The sequence below is a fragment of the Ambystoma mexicanum genome, chromosome 12, assembly GCF_040938575.1.
Source record: "Ambystoma mexicanum isolate Mex_15411 chromosome 12, UKY_AmexF1_1, whole genome shotgun sequence".
Lineage (NCBI taxonomy): Eukaryota > Metazoa > Chordata > Amphibia > Caudata > Ambystomatidae > Ambystoma > Ambystoma mexicanum.
The window spans coordinates 1004426264-1004447225 of NC_090936.1; the positions used below are offsets into that span (position 1 = coordinate 1004426264).

General features: G+C 49.9%; 1 protein-coding gene across 3 annotated transcripts in view; it reads left to right on the plus strand.

Moving 5' to 3' along the window:
- Positions 1–20962, plus strand: part of CCDC136 (coiled-coil domain containing 136) — a 391788-nt gene that overhangs the window by 204106 nt on the left and 166720 nt on the right. For all 3 annotated transcript variants that reach the window (XM_069629532.1, XM_069629531.1, XM_069629533.1), the window contains exon 6: positions 696–816. In XM_069629532.1, the coding sequence (XP_069485633.1) occupies positions 696–816 (121 nt within the window). The remainder of the gene's footprint in view (positions 1–695; positions 817–20962) is intronic.

Below are 20962 nucleotides of genomic sequence, written 5' to 3' on the forward strand. Positions count from 1 at the left end.
ACGACATCTTAGAAAAGAATGCACCTTGGATGCCCTTTTGTTACTCAAAAAGCGCCTGCCTAAAGTAGAGGGAGACACGGGTTGTAGGTATGCAGCATTCACACACAACCCCTCAAAGGTGCTTTCCTTGAATCTTATGCAGAAACAACATTTTCTTCAATTCAGTAGAATTTCTCCAAGCGTCCCTGAAATGGATGCACGTGCTAAGAGGGAGAGAACCACCTTGTTTTCTGTTCCATGTCCCAAGTTCACACGTGCATTCTAGGGCGGGCTGCCATTGCTTTCTTCACATCTCTTTTTCCAACTGAGGAATATTTTTAGTGCAGGTGGAGATAGAAGGTAGCTGATCGACAGGTATGGCTAGGTATGTAGTGTGGTTTAAGATCAAGTGCATGCTTTTAGGGCAGAGGGCATCACACAGGATCTGTGGGGGGGAGATTCTCATTCCTAACACTCGAGTGCTTCTGAAGAAATGCGTTTAGTGAGTTAGTCAGATATTTACCTAACATGTGCCATGTTGTACCCCAGTCTCTACCCTTTCCAAGACTGCTGTCTGTTTGCAAGTACCCCAATTCCCTAGCAGGGGACCCCCGTTATATGTGACTGAGATTCCCCATCTGCACGGTATCCTTTCTTCCAGGCAGTGCACTTCACCCCCTGACTGCTCTGCTGTTTTATGGTCTCTGTCTTGTTAGGGGAGCTGCAGCTTTTGAGGGATCAGTGCCACAAGCTGAGGAGTGAGCGCCAGACCCTGCTGGAGAATAACAGCCTGCTGAAGCGACAACTGCATGATCAGGAGGAGGGTCAGCAGCTCAGGTAAAGCAAAACAAGTGGCGGCTTCTCTTTCTGTGACAAAACCAGCCTTGCGCTAGTGTGCAGTACATTATGGTGGTACTTCTCCATATTTCATTTGTAGGTTTAAGGCAACTATCTATCCATCATCCATCCATCTATCTGTCCCTTTGCACATCTGACCATCCATCCATCCATCCATCCATCCATCCATCCATCCGTCCTTATGTATATCTGTCTTTCTGTCGAACAATCAAAATCCTTCCCCATCATTGCTGGGATCCTTCCAGCCATCTTATCTCCCAAGCATACAGTGACACATAGAACACAAAGATCAACCATACAGACAAAAAGGAAAACATTAATTCTAATAGCCCTGGCAATTCTGAGCCCTGGCCTGACAATCAACACTCTACATATATTTAACAACTAATGAGGGCCCAGCACAATTCCAGTTCAGTCATCTTCTGCTCACATAGACATTGATGACCTAAACGATAAGTGGAAGCAAATGTAAATACATCAAACATAATCTGATAGCCCAGTGAATCGAGAAGGGTAAACAACAGTGGCATTCATTTGTAGAAGTCGCTCTCCATTAGAACAGAAATGGACAACAATTGAGAGAGAATGTTGTGCCATTATCTGGGCCGTCTAGATGTTAAACCAACTTGTTTGGAACTCATGCCTGGGATCCAAACAGATCACAAATTATTAAAGTGGCTAATGGCTCGGAAGCGCAAGAATTCCACACCTTTACGTTGTGCTTGAGTTGTGCTGTCTCTTCAAAAACCCTGGACTTTACAGACCATCACAAGCCAATGAATGACCATATAAATGCTGATGTTGTATTCAGGATGAATTTATGCCATACTGATAGTCTTTGGTGATGATGAGTAAGGTTTCCATTCTACTGTTAGCTAGTGGGTTCATGTGTGAAGCTGCAAAGCCTCAGCCCTGTTTCCCTTCGTTTTATTTCATTTTTTCCAGTAACCTTAGATAAAATGCTAACACAGAGTGCTGTGTTTCTATTATTTCTATATTTAAAAAACACATTTTGAACTGCCGATTTTAATAATGTTGCAAGTAAGGGATCACTATTTGTCATATATTTAATGGGGTTGATGGCAGAAATGTGAAAAACTAGGCAATCTCCCTAAAACACTATCATACTTATAGGATGGATGTGGGATTCCTACGATACTGGTGCTACGCACACAGTTCATATGTGGTCTTGAGTAAAGTTTGTGGTTTGTATGTTTTGTCTCAATTAATGAAAACGGGAGCCCGTTGATTCAATTTGTGCCAATAGGTCTTTAATGTTACTAGAAGTGCCGACACATGTTTCAACCATTTGAGGGTCTTTATCAAGTCTGTGGTGTACATCCATCAAACAATGGTTGTTACATTTTTAGCAGATGTTGAATCCAATACAAGTTTCTCATAACATAGGACCAAATTAGTGCCCGTGGTGTTGAGAAGTGCAGTGTTGAATTGTGTATTGGTGACATGAGTGACAATGTGGGGTTTAAACAAACAAAGTGGCATACATTTTTTTTAAAACATTTTTTTTTATTTGGTTTTATTCAAACCTTTAGAAATATACAGAATTCATCAAAACATGAAACAAACAACAAAACCACATCTCTTTGGATCTTATTACGTATTTTTAGTCACCACATACGACAGCGGGTCAAAAATCAAGCTGTCTTGTCCATCTGATTGGCCGAAATGGCGTGTAAACGATCATTTACGGCCTGAAGAAAGGAGACCAAAGCATATAGAACAGGACTGTTTGACCCATCAAACAGGGCTTTCCACCAATCGTCGTGGGATAGAAACTGAAAGTTCTTTGTAAGTGTGCCAAAGATGCTGTTTCTTTCTTGCGTCGCGGGATAGAAACTGAAAGTTCTTTGTAAGTGTGCCAAAGATGCTGTTTCTTTCTTGCTCTAATCCGGAACATGTCATCGTCAGATGTTTGAGCGTTTCGTTTGAGGTTTTACAGAAGCGACACATAAGGTCCGAGTCAGATGACTGGGACCAAAAACAGAGTCGCTCCTTAGTCGGCAGGAAATTAAGCCAAAACTGCAAGTATAGGGATGTCAACCACTGGTCCGGGAAGCAAGACAGGTATGCCGGAGTGCAGCCGTAAGCTCTCGCCTCTTCAGGGGCTTCTTGCATTGTCCTTGGCATATATACATCATTACATTTTTCCATTTTACGATTCATACAGTTTATGTGGACATTTACCACAAGTCAAAGCGAGAAGCAGGGCACCAGGGAGGGAAGAGGAAGATAAAGAAAAATGTCAATGTTAGTAAGGATGGAGCGGGTCTCTCATGGGTAATCAACGTGTATAGAGTGGGGAAAGCTTACCAAGTGGGTATATGTGATGGACATTAGGTAACATGGTGGATTGTTGCCTGGCGTGGTGCGGTGCACTGGATAGTGCTTCTGTGGGGGAAAGAAACATGATGGTTTATTACACTGGTTGGTTGGGATGGAAGTCTGAGACCCTATTTATACACTGACAGCCTGTCATAATGTTACGCTGGGGCTTGTTGGTGAGGTCTACCCCTGGAGAGGTGAGTGCGTGTGCAGCTGTCAGGGAGTGATTATCAACAGGCCCGACGGTACATCTGTGAGTCCACCTTCTGGCTAATACGATCAAAATTATATGATGAGCGATTAGCCCATGTGTAGGGACAGCTACACCTGAAAATACTTTGTGGTGACGCAAGACATGAGAAAATGTTCCCCTGCTAAAACAAAGATTAGAGAAAAGACTTGGAGGCCGATTCATGGAATTAATGTGCGCTGACATTTTCGGCACAAACGTGCGAAAGCGTGCGAATCACAGTGCAAGTGCGAAAATCGCAGCGAAACCCGCGCACAGCGATTCATGGAAGTCCATTTGCGTGTAAATCCCTGGATGTGCACTAAAATTCTGCGTGGCGCACGCTGGCACACACATCTCCAGACAGCGTGCGCTAAGCGCACAATGAAAGCGCACATAGCGCAGCGCACACAACAAAAGTAGGCGGAACAGGGGGCGTAACACGCAGAATGGAGAACAACGCGTGAAAATGTGGGCGTCACGGAGGAAGTACAGCAGGCAAATGCACGGAACGCCCACACGTGCGTCTACAACACGTATTCATGGAATCGAACGGGGCCAATGCGTGCGCCAAAAAAGACGCGCTAATCCGGAAACACGTACGCCAGCAGGAAGCAGGCGTATGTGGACCCGCGCAGCATAAAAGTGCGCGCAAACGACAAACAAGCTCAGACACCAAGATGAATATACCCTTCCTAGCAGCAGTGGTCGTGGGATACCGCAGGAGGAGGAGGATAGTCGGGGCCAGAATTTTTACACCAGAACCAGCCTTTTTGGGATGCCTGATGACCAGGTGTATGGGAGGTACAGGTTTCCACCTCACATAATACTCGACCTGGTGAGTGAGTGGGAGGATGACCTCACATCACCCACCCTGTGCTCCCAAGCACTCAGCCCCCTGGAGAAGGTCCTCAATGTACTGCACTTCTTGGCCACTGGATCATTTCAGCGGACAAGTGCTATAGTGGGGGGATGTCACAGGCCACGCAGTCACGCTGCCTACACCAGGTGTTGACCATCATGACTGCACGCCCATCAGTACGCAGGCACATATACCTGCCCAGAACACCTGCAGAAAGGCAGGCTGCCGTCTAGGATTCCCCCTTGCTAAATACAACATGAGAACAGCGCCATGTCACCCAACCCCTCCCCAGCTCCAACACACAATGGCATGTCATGCAATATGAAAGCAAACAAAGCAATACACAAGACCTGACACAAGTGTCACAAAGTACACTGTCCCTAATGGGAACTGCCCACACACAATATGCTCCCAGTAATGTATAACTAACAGCACACATTACCAAATACTTACCAGCAACACAATGCTGCAACACACCATGGAAAAATGCAAAAACATGACAGTACTAACTTCAAGTAGTGGTAGTCTTACAACCTGGATACGCCAGCACATCGACCCCTCACAACTGTAGAGTGTTGCTGCCACGCAAATGTCTCAGTGTACTGCATACAACATGAACTGCATCTGCAAAGTAGACGGCCGTGTGAAGACATGAGGAAGGAACCTGCAGATTAGGAGGAAGACATGGATGCACAAGCACATATCAATACACCATGCAGTGTACAATACAACAACAATATCCACTAGGGATGTCTACACAGTATTGACTACAGACTGCCCACACAGCTCATGGGAGCCCAACGTCACTGTGTAATTCACTTTCACTTGGTCACACCCTTTGCAAGCCCATGGAAACGGGAAGCAGGAGGGGTGTGTGTCTCACGAACCCAAGCATCTAACCCAAACTCAGGACAAGCCTGCATGTGCCCAGCCGGAATACAGTGGATGCCCACGGGAGCCACACAAGGCAACACACTGTAAAAAAAAAAATCAAAAATCAAAAATGGCCATGTGTGGGCCGGGGGGTGGGGGAGGCCAACCAGGAGGTTCGAGGACAGGGTGCACACCAACACCCACCTGCGTGGATGTTGCGAGAAAATAAAAATACCTCCTTGGGCTCATGGCCTGCACGGCTATGCCATTTTGGGAGAACTGCTGTCGCTCTGCTCATCCTCTGCTGCTGCATCAAGAGGCGGTGGCACTATGGGAGGCAGCCCACGCAAAGCCCTGGTATGGTCCTCCATGGCAGCAAGCATGCAGGTCTGGAAGGTCTGATTCTGGAGGATTAAAGTGCGGAGATCCCCATGCAGCACATCACGGGTTGCCTGCATTTCTGCACGCATGACCTCGCGTGATGCCTGGATCTCCTCACGTGTTGCATGCAGCTCAGCTGAGAGCGAACGTGTGAGCTGCTCCAGCTGCTGCTCTGCCCTAACATTTCGGGAAGCCTCAAGTTCAAGCAGACTCTGCCTGAGGTTATGGAGTTCTACCCTCAGGGCTTCCCTGTGGCCCTGGGACTCTATTGATATGGATTCGCGCAGAGTCTCCAGTGCCGCCCGTCTGTCCCTGTTGGACGCCAACCTGTCTTCCCTGTGTGATTGGCAAATGGAATCTGTTGCCTGCTGTTGTTGCTCCATCTGCCTTTCAGGGGGGATAATGGAAGTGGCCACCCTCTCCATTGCCTGAGCCATCATTTCTACTGATGCTGCCTGTTGGGTTGCCATACCGTACATGGAGTTTTCCCATACAGTATTGCCTGGTGGCGCACGGCCACCGCTTTGACGGGCACCACACCTGTTTGGGGCAAGGCAATCTGCACCTTGCTGTGCTGGCACTGCCTGAGGCTGCAGGACTGCATTCCCCCCTCTGATCTGCTGGCCCAGGAACAGGATCAGATGCTGTGGAGTGTGACCCTGCATCCGTAACCGCCAAAGGCGGACCTACCAACACTGACATCCCCATAGAGTGTTCTACCCCTGGTCCAGGTGGATTAGACAGAACAGAATCCCTGCCAGAAACACTTACCTGCGACTGCACATAAGTCTCATCATCCGACTCAGCACCTGAATAGAGGTCTGGGGAGGTGCACCCAAAGGCACCCCTGGACAGTATGGTCTGCAGTAACATTGGGTTTTCACCCACCACCACACCACATCCCCCACTGGTGCCCGGTCGTGCCTGAGATTCCTCCTGGGTCTGCACCATCTCCTCAACATCAACAGCACCAAGTGCGTCATCACCCGCAAAAACATGAAAGACAACAAATGGAAACAGGCATGAGCACCACAGCACACACATAGGCCGTGACAAGCCAGAGATCCAGTACATGAATAACACATGTCCCACATGACTATAACCCTGCCATGCATGCATTGTCAGAGAGTTGGAAGTGGAGACAAAAAGGCAGACACTGGGGAGAGCAAGATGGATATGCAACACATTTACTGCATGTTGGGTAGCACTGGCATCACACATCAGGCTGTGAGTGGCATGTCCAATACACATACATGACACATGCCACCACACAGATGTCAAGTAGCATAGCCACGGTAAATTACAAAACTACAGCAATATGTCAGTGAATGAGTACTGTCACACATCCATGTCACATCGACATGATGCGAAGATTGATGCTGAATAGTGTTGCAAAATATGCATGTGGCACACACTGAAGCACATCCAGTGTCCAATAACACAGTCATTGTGGGCTGATCAATGGTTGGTCACTTTAACATTACAGGAAACATCTGTCATCTTCCACATGCAAACAGGCCCTAATAAAAAATTTCTGCAGCCCAATACTCCATCGGCCTGAATGGTGTAATCATTAACATAACCAGGTAAAAATGGTGACCCAGTGTGGGCTATAAACAATGACTGAAGCATATATCTTATGTTGCAATAGGGCAGAATAATGCGTAGCAAAAATGGGAGAGTGGAAACAATCAGCCTGAATGAACACTTACAAAATCTGAACAATGTAGTTGCAAGATGACAGTTCAAGGTAAAGTGCACTAATGTGGGCCTAATTGGCAACTGTGGGCAGAAGGGATACAGTCATACCCAAATCCAAGGCACGTGAATGTATGGGAGGAAGCAAATGGGTGACCCATAACACTTAGGAGTACACACCCTCACCTGGCACTCAATCAGAACCCGTCACCCAAACAACATACACATGGATTACACACACACGCATGGGCACTCACCGGACAATGCATCGTAATCAGGTAGATCTCCCACACCTTGGATCTGTTCCTCTGTGACGAAGGTCCCAGCAACAGACTCATGTTCAGTGAGTTCATTGTCCTCTTGTGGAGAGCCACCGCCAGTCACCAGAGTAGCGGCATGATTTAAGGCCAGCTTGTTCTTTGCTCTGCGTTTCAGGTCATTCCACCGCTTGTAGCAATCATCAGCTGTGCGCCTCACAAATCCAAGGGCACTTATGCTGTCCGCGATGGTCTACCAGTGTGCCCTACGTTGACCAGGTGTGGTCTTGCACCCTGCAGTCACCAACATTTTGCGGCTATGTGCCGACACATAGCTCACAAGTGCATCAAGTTCCGGGTCATTAAAGCTAGGCTTCCTTGACTTGCCGGAGTGTGTAGCCGTGTCTGGGGTCTCAGCCTATTGTGCCAGAGCACCCTTCTTCCTCTTTTTCAAAGGTGGAGCGGAGCCTGAGTGGCTTACGCCGCTCTGGTCATTAGGGGCAGAAGCACCGGTGGACTGGGTAGTAGGAGTGTGCGAATGCACAATGACCATAGGCCTTGGTGCAGGCATTGGCAGAAGTGTGATGTTGGCAGGGGGAACGTCAGTTTGATGGACCTGGACCGACACTGTCCTGGCTGGGAGACTCAGAGCTGGGGTGGATGGAGCTGCAGCTGCCCCTGCAGCCTCCCCACCCTGCCTACTTGGGGCAGCAGATGACATAGCTTTCCCAGATCCACGTGGCTTGGTGACACCAACTTGCACCGCCACACGTGGCCTAGACTTGCTGACCTGGAAGTCAGCCTGGGAGTCATCCTGTGCCAGGTCAGGTGCCACAATGGGCTGGTCCAACAAGGGCTGAGCTGGGATGGTGTCAGCCACGTTTCCCTCAACCATGGGGGGGGCATGGGTGTCCCTGATTGGTACTCCACACATGGGGGTTTAGGGGCACCCTGCAAATCCCGGCCACGTCCCCTACCGTGCCCACCACGCCCACCTTTTGAAGGTCGGCCACCTTTGCCTCCCTTACCGCTTGGTCACCTCCCAACCATGGCACTGATGTTGTTGTGCGTATGGGAGTAGCAATAAACTATTGTCCTGGGCAATTGGGGTGAAAGGGGTAGGTACAAGATGGAATTCGTACTCTAGTGCTCTAACAAGGCTGTCTGTGACCCCTGGGGGAAGATGACGGGTCACGCAACGCACAGGCAGCTCAAAATCAAAAAATAACGTGCACGCAACCCCTCGTAGACCACGTGCGTGAAAAAATGAACCTGCACTATGCTGTGGCACCCATAAACACAAAAATAAGTGTACACGTAATACACACAGCCTACAATGACCTCTGAAGGGGTACGCGACACACGGGGCAAGCACAGTTGGTAAATACATGCGCGACTCACTGTCTGCCTGGAAAAAGAATGTGGCTAAAACGCGCGTGTGCGCATAGGCAACACCCCCGCCAAAAGAAGAACTGTACGCTGTCTGAGGAGACAGGACAAAAGAAGAAGTGAACGCTGTTTGAGGAAACAGGCCTAAAAAAATAAAGAATGCTGTCAGAGGTTACAGGGAGTACGAACTTGAAACGCTGTGAAGTAATCGCGTGTGAACCGACAAGAAGTACAGAATTCACCCACTCGCTCTCCATGAAAAGCACGTACAAGGGAATGGGGTCCTACACATACCTTTTAAAGCGGCCCACACGTACAGCGTCACTTACGCGTGTACGCGCTAAGGCCCTTTCCTCCAATTACACGAGCTGACACTCGGACGTGCAGTTTTTGGACGTGTACGTTGAACATGCACCTGTGTTGATGGAAACGCCTGCACGTGTCACATCACTTAGCCCTTTCCTCGGATTACACGCATCCACACGCGGACGTGCAGTTTTTTGACGGGCGCTGAACCACTATGCCCACGTCACGAGGGAAACGCCCACGTGAGTCATGTCACAGAAGCGCTTACGCGCTAAGGGCCTTTGGTCCAATGAAACCGCGTACGTGTGCTGATGCGCTTATGCGCGTAAGTCTTTCCTCGAATTACACGCTGACGTGCAAGATTTTCACGTGCCAAATCACTCCGTATCAAGCTGGCCACGCATCAAACACACAGAAGACCACACTCCTGCCCAGAAGGCCGAATTACTGCCCCCCAGATCCCCGAGCATGCTCCCACTTGCCATCTGCTGCTGCCTGCCTGCTGCCCACGTGCCCTGCTATTTGGTGCCTGCGCTTCAGCCAGGGTTCCAGTTGCTGTGTCCACCCCTGCTGGAACAGAAGACTCCCGACTGGGATACCATCGCTCCACAGCCCAGCCCCAGGACCCAGTGGCCCACCCACGCCTGCCTCGGGGGTCCCCATGTCAGGGCAAACACCATCTGAGACCACTGGGGACCCCCAGCCAGAGAGGCAGAGGGCCACCAGCTTCAGTGTGAAGGAAGTTGGTGTCCTGGTGGAGCATGTCCTGGGGCATTTTGATGCCCTCTTCGGAACATAACGTGCCAACAAGGAAGGACGGGAGAGGATCTGGGACGACGTAGTGGTTGCCATCAACGCGGAGGGGGTGGCAACCGGCGACATGAAGCATGTCAAGAAGCGCTGGGAAGACTTGAGGTCCAGGACCCTCTACAAGGCCCGGCGCCTCGCGGAGGGGGGCCGGGTCAGCATGAGTGACATCCAGATGAGGGTCCTGGAATGCGTAGGCCCAGCGCTCCATGCCCAGATCCTGCAGAGGAAGACCCGTCTGGCGTTGAGCGGTAAGTGGCCAAGCATTGGTGTGTGAGACAGGGCATGTTGCAGTGTGCTGGTAGTCTGATACTTGCCTGTATGTGTGACATAGGCCATGTATGGATGTGTGTGTGCAGGGACATCATGGTCATGCATGTGAGACCAGTATTGTGTGAACCACATAGTTGGTGCATGAGTTACAATGCAACATGGGTAGCTGTATGGCAAATGCACACGTGAAAGCATGCCAGTGTCTGTTCTTGCACATGGTGGGGGTGTGAGGGATGGGTGCTGCTGTTATGTACATGTATGGTGCACATGTGTGTGTCTGAGAAGTGTGTGTGTGACTTAGGAACGCCATGGATTCATGACACATGTATGTGATGATGTGTACATTCACTCATGCAGTGCGGTCACCGGTGTATGCACTGTGTCTATCCACTGTGTCTGTGGTGTGCAAGGCATGATGCATGACCCTCCGGTGATGTGTGTGCATGGGATCAGTGTGAGCCATGATGCATGTGAGTTTGAAGGCAAGATTTTGGTTAATAGAGGCCCTTGTACATGGATGCTGGTGTTGATTGCAGGCGCCGTGCCTGTTCATGCATGTGTGTTGTGTGCATTCACCCATGTGTTGTGGAGGGACAGGATCGAAGTGAAGTTAGACACTGCAACTCATGTGTTATTGCTTCCTGTCTAGGGGAATGTTGTACTGTACCCTGATGCTTGTGTTCTGTGTCTTCCTCTACGCAGCGTCAAGTGAAGAAGAGGGCGGAGACGGCGCTGTGGAGCCAAGCGGCGGGGATGCCTCCACTCGGCGGCGACGCAAGGCCCAGCCACCCTCCCAGGACTTGCCATCATCCGGGAGCAAGGGGGCTGGTGCCGCGTCTGCCACTACGGCTGTGGCGGAAGGGCCGGGTGAGCCCCCACAGGGGCTTGCAATGGCGGAAGACAGTATGGAGACATCCAGGTTGGTGGTCTTCACAGAGGAGGAGGAGCCCGCTACTGAGCCGCACATGGGGCCTGGTGGGGGTAGTACCACTGGTGCAAGTGGTGCCGTCCAGGGCCAGGGTCAGGAGGCAGCACAGGTCACCGCGGAGGGGCCTGTGCATGTCCCTGTCCTTGACCCTGTGACTGACTGCACCACCATGCACCAGCAGGGATGCCCCGTCCCAGGCCCGTCCGCAGGTAGGGGAGAGTGCCATGTCATCTGCCTCTCCACTACCTGCGGACGAGGGGTCCCATGACCATATGGGCTCCATCCTGATTGGTGTCGCGTTGCGCACGTGTGCCATTCGTGATGACTTGCGTTCATCCTGGGCGGAGAACGCACGTCATCACGAACAGTAGCGTCGCGACGTGACACTGTTGGGAGGGGCCCTGGTCGGTGGGTTCCTACATGTGTTGCGTACTCTAGTGGACCTCTCCTCCTCTGTGGAGACTTTGCCCAGTCGTTCTCCCTGCCGTCTTCCATGCCAGATTCCACCAGGGCCCACTGTGGACCTGGCCCGACCAACACAGCCAGCTTGGTGGAGCTCACATCACTGCCACAGTCGGGAGTCGGCGGTCCAGCAGGGGTGGACACCACAACTGGAGACCAGCTGATGGAGGATGTGCAGGCACCATCGGAGAGGGCACATGGACAGCAGCAGCAGCAGGAGCAGGCTGTAGGTGGGAGCAATGATGGATCGAGGACCATCAAAATCGTCGGGGCAGGCATCGGCCAGAGGGCAGGAAGACCCAGGAATGGGATTGTCTTCCATGTGGCAGCGGTTGGGCCAGCGGATAGATGCGGAGTGGCGGCGGGTGGAAGAGGCGCGGCTCACCATGGTCAGGGCAGAGTTCTCCATGCGTCGGGCGTTGAGGTGGGCAGAGTGCCTCGAGGCAACCCGCAGGGAGTTGGAACAGGCCATGAGTGCCTCCGTGCGAGACCTCGGGGCCAGGGCAGAGGCCCGCCTCCGGGACATCGACATGGAGTTCGATGCCGCCCTGGCCCGGGACAGCACAGAGTGAGCAGCAGGACTTGCCCGCCGCCATTGTATATAGTTAGATAGTGTTAGGTTTCCTTTCTGTTTTTGTTTATTTTGGGGCGATTGGACAATGCACCAGGTTTTATATATAGTTCTTTATTGGGTAGTCTTTTTTGTAGATTTCATTTCATTTGTTGGACTCATGGACCCAGGATTGGTGATTCGTATATAGTTGAACAGTGGATTTATTATTATTTTTTTTCATTTCACCATGCAGCAATGGATTTCACTTATTTTTTTCCCTTGGATTTGCTTTGTTGGACCGTACGCACACATTTTCATTTGTATTTCTTTGAATTCTGATTTCATATTTTTGATTATTTTCTGGACATGCTGCGTTTTATTTCTTCTTCACATTATTGTGTGTTTTCTTTTCATTACATTCATTTTGGGTTCAATACATTTTTGTTTCATACTTCGATGTGTGGTATTCTCTCATTGATTTCATGCATGCCATGAGGTAGGTTTAAACATTCACTTGCACCCATTGTGTGTGTGTGACGGGCATGTGTTCATTTACATACTTGCCATTCGGGTTGTATCATGTAATGGGCATTTCTATGTGGGTGGATGCAATACTTGGTTGGGTCTTTGGGCTGTGGTGGCGTGGGGTGTGATGTGGCTGGCCATTAGGCCCATGATTGAGGATCGTCATGACGTGGGGGCAGGGGGACATGTGTGGGGGCCTGCTGGCAGGTGCCCCTGACTGCTGGGGGTGGGGATGCTGGGGGACATGTGTGGGACATGAGCGGGGGCCTGCTGGCAGGTGCCCCTGACTGCTGGGGGTGGGGGTGCTGGGGGCCATGTGTGGGGGCCTGCTGGCAGGTGCCCCTCACTGTTGGGGGGGTGGGGGTGCTGGGGGACATATGTGGGACATGAGTGGGGGCCTGCTGGCAGGTGCCCCTGACTGCTGGGCGGTGGGGGTGCTTGGGGACATGTGTGGGACATGAGTGGGGGCCTGCTGGCAGGTGCCCCTGACTGCTGGGGGTGGGGGTGCTGGGGGACAGGAGTGGGGGCCTGCTGGCAGGTGCCCCTGACTGCTGGGGGGTGGGAGTGCTGGGGGACATGAGTGGGGGCCTGCTGGCAGGTGCCCCTGACTGTTGGGGGTGGGGGTTCTGGGGGACATGAGTGGGGGCCTGCTGGCAGGTGCCCCTGACTGCTGGGGGGTGAGGGTGCTGGGGGACATGTGTGGGACATGAGTGGGGGCCTGCTGGCAGGTGCCCCTGACTGCTGGGGGGTGGGGGTGCTGGGGGACATGAGTTGGTGATCAGTAGTGCAAGTTGATATGTGGCTTGGCTGGGGGGCATGCCCATGGTGGATGGGCTGCCTGCCGGACATGACCAGGGGTGCAGGGTAGTCCCCTGTGGTGTGGGTTGCCTGCAGGGGCTGTGGAGGGTATAGAGGGAACACCTGGCAGGACCCACACTGCCAATTCACGTGTAGGACTCCATGCGCACCCCCGAAAATCATGTACCCCGCTCTGACAGCAAAATCGCATGTGAAACTTCCCGCGCACCCCAAGAATACACGTACCCCACTCGCACACGGCCTATTGCGTGTGAAACTTCCCGCGCACCCCCGAAATACACGTTCGCCACTCCAATCGCGTGTGAAACTTCCTGCGCACCCCAGGAATACACGCACCCCACTCGCACAGGGCCTATCGTGTGTGAAACTTCCCGTGCACCCCCGATTTACACGTACCCCGCTCTGATCGCGTGTGAAACCTCCCACGCACCCCAGGAATACACGCACCCCACTCGCACAGGGCCTATCGCGTGTGAAACTTCCCACGCACCCCTGATTTACACGTACCCTGCTCCGATTGTGTGTGAAACTTCCCGCGAACCCCAGGAATACACGCACCCCACTCGCACAGGGCCTATCGCGTGTGAAACTTCCAGCGCACCCCAGGAATACATATACCCCACTCGCACAGGGCCAATCGCATGTGAAACTTCCCGCAAACCCCAGTAATCCACGTACCCCACTCGCACAGGGCAAATCGCGTGTGAAACTTCCCGTGCACCCACGAATTACACGTACCCCGCTCCGATTGCGTGTGAAACCTCCTGCGCACCCCAGGAATACACGCACCCCACTCGCACAGGGCCTATCGCGTGTGAAACTTCCAGCGCACCCCCGAATTACACATACCCCGCTCCGATCGCGTGTGAAACTTCCCGGCCACATCCGAAATACATGTACCCCGCTCCGATCGCGTGTGAAACCTCCCGCGCACCCCAGGAATACACGCACCCCACTCGCACATGGCCTATCGCATGTGAAACTTCCCGCTCACCCCCGAATTACACATACCCCGCTCCGATCGCGTGTGAAACTTCCCGCCCATACCCGAAATACATGTACCATGCTCCGATCGCGTGTGAAACTTCCCGCGAACCCCAGTAATACACGTTCCCCACTTGCCGTGTGCTTTGTGGCGGCCCTGTATACTGGTACAGAGTTAGCGCAGCCCTTTGCGCTGGATTGGGGATTTTGATGGCTTTTCCTTGCACGAGGGGCGTTCTTGGGGGCGTAACTGGTGCTGCTGCAGGGTCGCTGCACCACTGTGCGCCACGGCTGGTTTTGGTACCTAAAATCCATGAATACGCTGTGCGCGAAAATGGATTTTAGCGCACGCGGCTGGCGCAGAGATTCGCACACGCACACTGTGCGCCGGCTGCGTGCGCCACTTGTGCGCTAAATTCTATGAATTACCCTCTTGGTGTGTGTTGACAAGATGCAATGTAATAAATAATATATTATGCTTCACCTGCAAAATACAGTCAGCAATTGAAAGGAAAAGGCCACTTTGTTTCCATGGGTCCTATGTAAATTTCATTTAGGCCTGAGGTAGACCCTGTTGCTTGTTGTTGGGCAGAATTCACATATTTCTTCCATACTGCAGCCCTGTTGGCTTCCTGATCTGGAAAGGGGATCCCTTTGAGGATCGTGCATGCCAGTTATTTACAACTGCAATTAAGCGACTACCAGCCCTGGGTGGGAAAAATACCAAAAATTAGAAGGTTTTGAGATCAAAATTGTGGTCAGCTTCAGATAAGAGGACAAAGTGATAGAAGTCAGCATAGCCTTATGACATTACAGGGCAGAGGTGAATTTTCTGCTGTATGATAAGGATCTCCTCAGCCCACCAACTTTCAAACAACAAGGACGCTAATGGCTTTTACCCCGAGCTGAAAAAAAAAAGATTCAGTCCAGGAGTCTCTGGTTACATGCTTGCCAAAAAAGGAAACTGGCCTGGAGAAATGAGAACTAAGATTTGCATACATGTGAAAATGTCCCATTAGTTTAAATGGACTATCATAACTAGTGATTTTCTCAGCAACAATAAGTCACACTGCGTCCATTCATAGGTCATTTGAAATCTAGTAACACACTGGTTATTCTGATGAAAATTTGATCCAAATGTGACTTTTTTAAAATCATGTTATCACCTGAATTCTGTTTCTGGAGAATAAATTGCATGTTCATAACGATCATACTTTTTGTATGAACAGCAAAAAATTGCTACGTGCCTGTGCAAAATGGTGCAAACATGGCTGACGTTTTTATATATATATATATATATATATATATATATATATATATATATATATATATATATATATATATATATATATATATATATCATGGCATATATCAGTAAATTACAAACCTTTGTCATTTAGGTACTTTTTGGCAAAAGTTGACATGGAAACAAATAGGAATCAAATAGCAGTTGCAATATTTCTGTTCTGTTCTGTAATGTTAAGCATATTTATAGAGCGCACATTCACTGTGAGGCATCAAGGTGCTTGGATACTAAAGCAAGCTACCCGCTCATCAAATTTAGAAAAGGAGCATTTTTAAAAGGTGATGATATTGCAGCTACCAATGAGAATGCCATACCTCCCACCCTTACTTAAAATTACTTACTTCCACCCTTACTTAAAATTGGGACAACCACCAGATTGGTCATTTCAGAGCACAGCTGGAATATAAGGTCGAAACTTTGCTTGGAGGAATTCTGCGCCTTGACCACAGAAGGCCCTATGTACTATGTACAGGCAAAGTGAATCCTTTTGGCCACTGGGAGCCAGCAAAGGGAACAGAGCACTGGGCTGATGTGAGCTCCATAGGGTGAGCGCATGGCCCCCCTTGCTGCCATGTTCTGTAGCCATTGCAGCCTCAAAATGAGGCCTTTCCGGCTGAGCCAGGCATATAGCCTTGCAATAATGAATGCTGCTGGTAATCAGGAACACGACTACCTGAGGATGCAGATTGACAGGGAGGAATGGAAGAACCTTCTGAAGCACCCACAGGGTGAAAAAGCCCACCTTACAGACCCCACACACCTGGGTAGCCATGGACAGAAGCTAAATGGATACCCAGATTCTTGACTGAGGACACCAGCTTTGGAAAGTCCCCAAAACCAGGCGGCCAACAGGAGGCGTCCCAAGGAGTGACCTTAGGGGAACCCACCACCAGTACCTCTGTTTTATCCCCATTCAGTTTTAACCAGTTGCAATCCATTTAGCTTCTCACGGCTAGCAGACACTCGGCCAGCTGAGCTGGGACCTCTGGTTGGTCGTGGTCAAATCTTACTAAGATTTGAGTGTCATCGGCATAGGCGTACCATCTGAGCCGTAGGAGCGGGTGAGAGCAACTAGTGGCTCAACATAAAGATTAAACAGCATGGGGGACAGGGCCGATCCTTGGAGGAGACCACAAAATAGGGAGTGAGAGCCAGAGAGAAAGGGTGCCAAGTAATTGGGAGCGATCAGACAGAAAAGAGGAGGACCAGTCCCGAACGTTGCCCGAAATGCCCACCTCCATGAGCCTGGCCAGGAGGATGGCTTGGTTGATAGTATCAAAAGCCATCACTAATTCGATCAATATCAGGGCCCCCACACCTTCTTGATTGACCAGCATAGTAAGGTTGTCTAGTACCGAGACTAGAACAGAAGAGGCACCACCAGAGACTCCAGAAGAATCATAAAAAAAGGGAGAAATGAGATCGGTCTGTAATTAGTAGGGTTGAGAGGGTCAAGAGAAGGCTTTTTCAAAAGTGGGAGGACTATTGAGTTCCTGTGGAATAATACCAGATCGACAGGAGGTGTTTACTGCCATGTTCACCAGTGTGATCACTGCCGGGAGAATCTCCTGCAGAACTACCACCGGGATTGGGTCAGAGGGGGCGGCCAATTTCAGCCGGCTAATCTCCCTAGCGACTTCCACCACAGAGAATTCAGGAAAGCTTGACCAGAGCTGCTGGTTAGGTTTACTGGGCCTGTCACTGACCTGTGCACTACCAACCAAGGCATTAGTTTGTACATGGTCACGGATGTTACTGACCTTAGTCATAAAGATTTTGGCAAGCGAGTCACACAAGATTTGAGTGGGTGCTACACTGGGGGATATATGGGCTTTAGAGGAAAAGGACTTAGCTACTGAAAACAGCTCTTTTGACTTATTAAGTGCCGACATAACCCTTCCAGTGAGGTATGCCTGCTTTGCCAGATGAATAGAGGCATGGTAGGAATGCGACAGCTTACAAAAAATGCTTTTTTCTAGTTGGCCATACGAGTAACACCAATTGCATTCTGTCTGCCTGACTTTCAGGCAAGTGACCTTAAGCTCCAACGAAAACCAAGGTGCAGAAGGGCAATTGCGGGGCCAAAGGAGCTTTAGCGGAGCAGCCTCATCAGCTGCTCGTTCCAGAGCCACACAAGCTCAGCGAGATCGGAGCACGGAGTAGACGGGCAGTCCCGGGTAATGCTGCAGATTAAGGCTTTCCGGTCTGCTGTCCGCCAGTTACAATGGTACATAGCAGCTGGAGGTGGTTTTTCACCGGGTAGATGGCTTTGACTTGCACAGTCATCTCTGTAGAGAATAGAAGGTCCAAAATGCCTCCATGGCGATGCATGGGCTCAGCTAGTTGCTGGACCAATCCAAGGTCTGCCGGAGCCTCGAAGAACTGGGTATTGCCTGAGACCAGGGGCAGACATTGCCTTATGTTAAAGTCACCTAGGACTAGTAAATTAGGAAAATTCAATTGCAAACCGGCAATAGTCTCATCAAAGATTCCATGAAACCATGGCATGACCCCGGGGGACGGTACACAATTAAGCAGTGCTTAGTGTGAGAGGCTGAAGCTTTAAAACATACCAGGAGGGCTTCCATATTCAGATTATGAACAACAGGAATCTGTGAGACCAGTAACTGAGATTTAAAGATGATTGCGAGGCCACCACTTGGGTGAAGGGCTTCCCTATCAAAATGGATGACCTTATAACCCGTAGGGACAGCTGCAATCAAAGTAGGGGCCGAAGCGTCTGTCAACAATGTCTCAGTTAAACAGAGGAAGTCAGGCGAGTGGTCTTCTAATACATCATAAATAGAGGTACAGTGCGCTGTCAGAGACTGCATGTTTTGCAGCATAGCATGTAATGCTGATCGATCGGGCAAATCACCTATGACGTTCACCTGCACCAGAGTGCCAAAGTGGTGAGGAAATATTGTTCCTGCTGGTGCTAAATGTACGAGTGTTTCCTGAGACAGGCCGCCATGCCCTTCCTTGGTTCGGACAGGCAAAAACACGCTTGACTTTTGCACGACTTGAGCGCTTCTTTGCACCTTAACAAGGGATGATTCATCCTTCGCACATTTGCTCCTTTCCAGAATAGATGGCTGACCTTGGCTGTTTCAATCTTGACTCCAGGCCAGACAACCCCGCCATGCAGCTCCACGATTCACCTTATTAGTGCTGCGACACAGTTTTCCCTTTCCTCTTCATAAGTCCTGGCTTACTAAATTCATGATGCCGATGTCCAGCTTCAACACAATGGCGGCTTCACCTACATTCTATTCACAATGTATAGCCAGCTTCTATGATAACTTAGTCTACTTGTGTTTCAGTGTCTGTACAATTATTCAACGGTTGATTCTCTGCAGCACTTCGTGCATGTGTAATCTTCTTTTTCATATTTAAAAGTTCACTTGATTCTTTACTGCGTCATTAGTTTCTATAGGATCCATTCATCCTCTTCAGCCAGTATTTTGGGACGTCGTATATGTCTCTTGTGACGTCATTAGCTTCTTTCTTTGCTCTTTTTCATATTCCTTCAGGAAGTTCCTCCTTTAGGTTGTCCTCGCTTTGAGGATACATTCGGTACCAATGTCTCAATGAGTATCTTCTTTCGAACGCACGCTGCAGTATTGTCACAACTGCTGGTGTAAAACACGGCACAATCTCAGATCTCCAACATATGGGAGGTAGGGGGGCAGGGTTTCCTGTAGAGGCATGCAGTTGCTCATCTACACCTCCACTACGAAATGAGGGGGATAACATGTTCAGTGATGAACGCCAGGCACTGTCTTTGAGCAGATTAAATTTAGATAGAGACGAAGGGGATGATAGTCACACAAGATGGGGTTTTAGCAATGTCAGATGAGGAAAGAGAGTCAGGTCATGAGACAGGAGGAGAGGGTGCGTGCACCCCCCACCCCCGGGAAGCCAATAGATGGATAAAGAAGTAAGATGGTCAGATTGGGAACCCCCTAAGCAAAGGACACCAGATCCCATATCATATCCTGAGCTTCCCTGAAGATGTTCATGTAGTGAGAAAGGAGAGTCTCCACTGTATGTGAGTGGGTTAAGGTCGCTACCAGAGCAAGAAGATGAATAGGGACAATTACCCCTGCCATAGATAGGCGACTAGTGGGACCTGACTATGGGACAGGGTTTTCACAGTTCCCCTTGTTAGAAAAGGGGGGAGCAAGGCCACAATACATACCATGGCCACAGATGGATAAGGATAACTGAAAATGCAAGCTACCTAGGGCGCTGAAAAATGGACATACGAATTACAGAAAATGACAGGAGGAAACACACTGGCCATAGGAGACATAAAAGGTCTACTGGCAGCTATTCTTGGAACGAGGGCTGATGACATATGGAGGCGAGCAGGGTAGGCAAGTGTGACAGCACAAAACACAGCACATGATGGAGCGCCATTTAATAATTGTAGGACAGATGTTAGGAGGGCTCTTAGGGTACAGTATCCTGACACATCAGATATGGGTGCAATTATGACATGTAAAATGAAGGAAGATGAACACCCTATTGCTTACATTTAGGATATTCAAGAGAAATGGCAGCTTGAATCACGAGAGCCTTGGGAAAAAACAGTGGACTTATTCTATCATCTTTTGTGTCAGGGATTGCCAGAACCGGTACAGAGACAGATGAAAAAACAAGTGGGGATGGAAGCGAAGCCATGGACTGAGATACAGTTGACTATTGTACATCATTGTCGGTTGCTAAAAGAGAAGAACAAAAGAAAGAGGAGAACAGAAAAGTGGAGGAAGCTAAGTTAGTTCAGAAACAATTGTCAAAGTTTGCCATAGAAGGGGCCGCATTGACAAGTGGAGAAGGAGTAGGATTGCAAGAAGCAATAGGTACGTTGCAGGTGAATCGTTCACGCCCAATGGATCAAAGTGGGTACAGGTTTGTGCCACAAGGTAGAGGTGTCAGTTTTAGAGCAAGAGGAGGCAGATTCCAGAACATCCAGGGTGGATTTCTGAACACTCAGAAAAAGAGTCAGAATACTCAGGGGGGATATAACCAAGGAGTGCTTGCCAGAGGGCCTCCCCCAGTATGTTGAAATTGTGGAATAACAGGGCATATTGCACGTGTATGTAGAGGTCGAGGGAAGGCGCAACA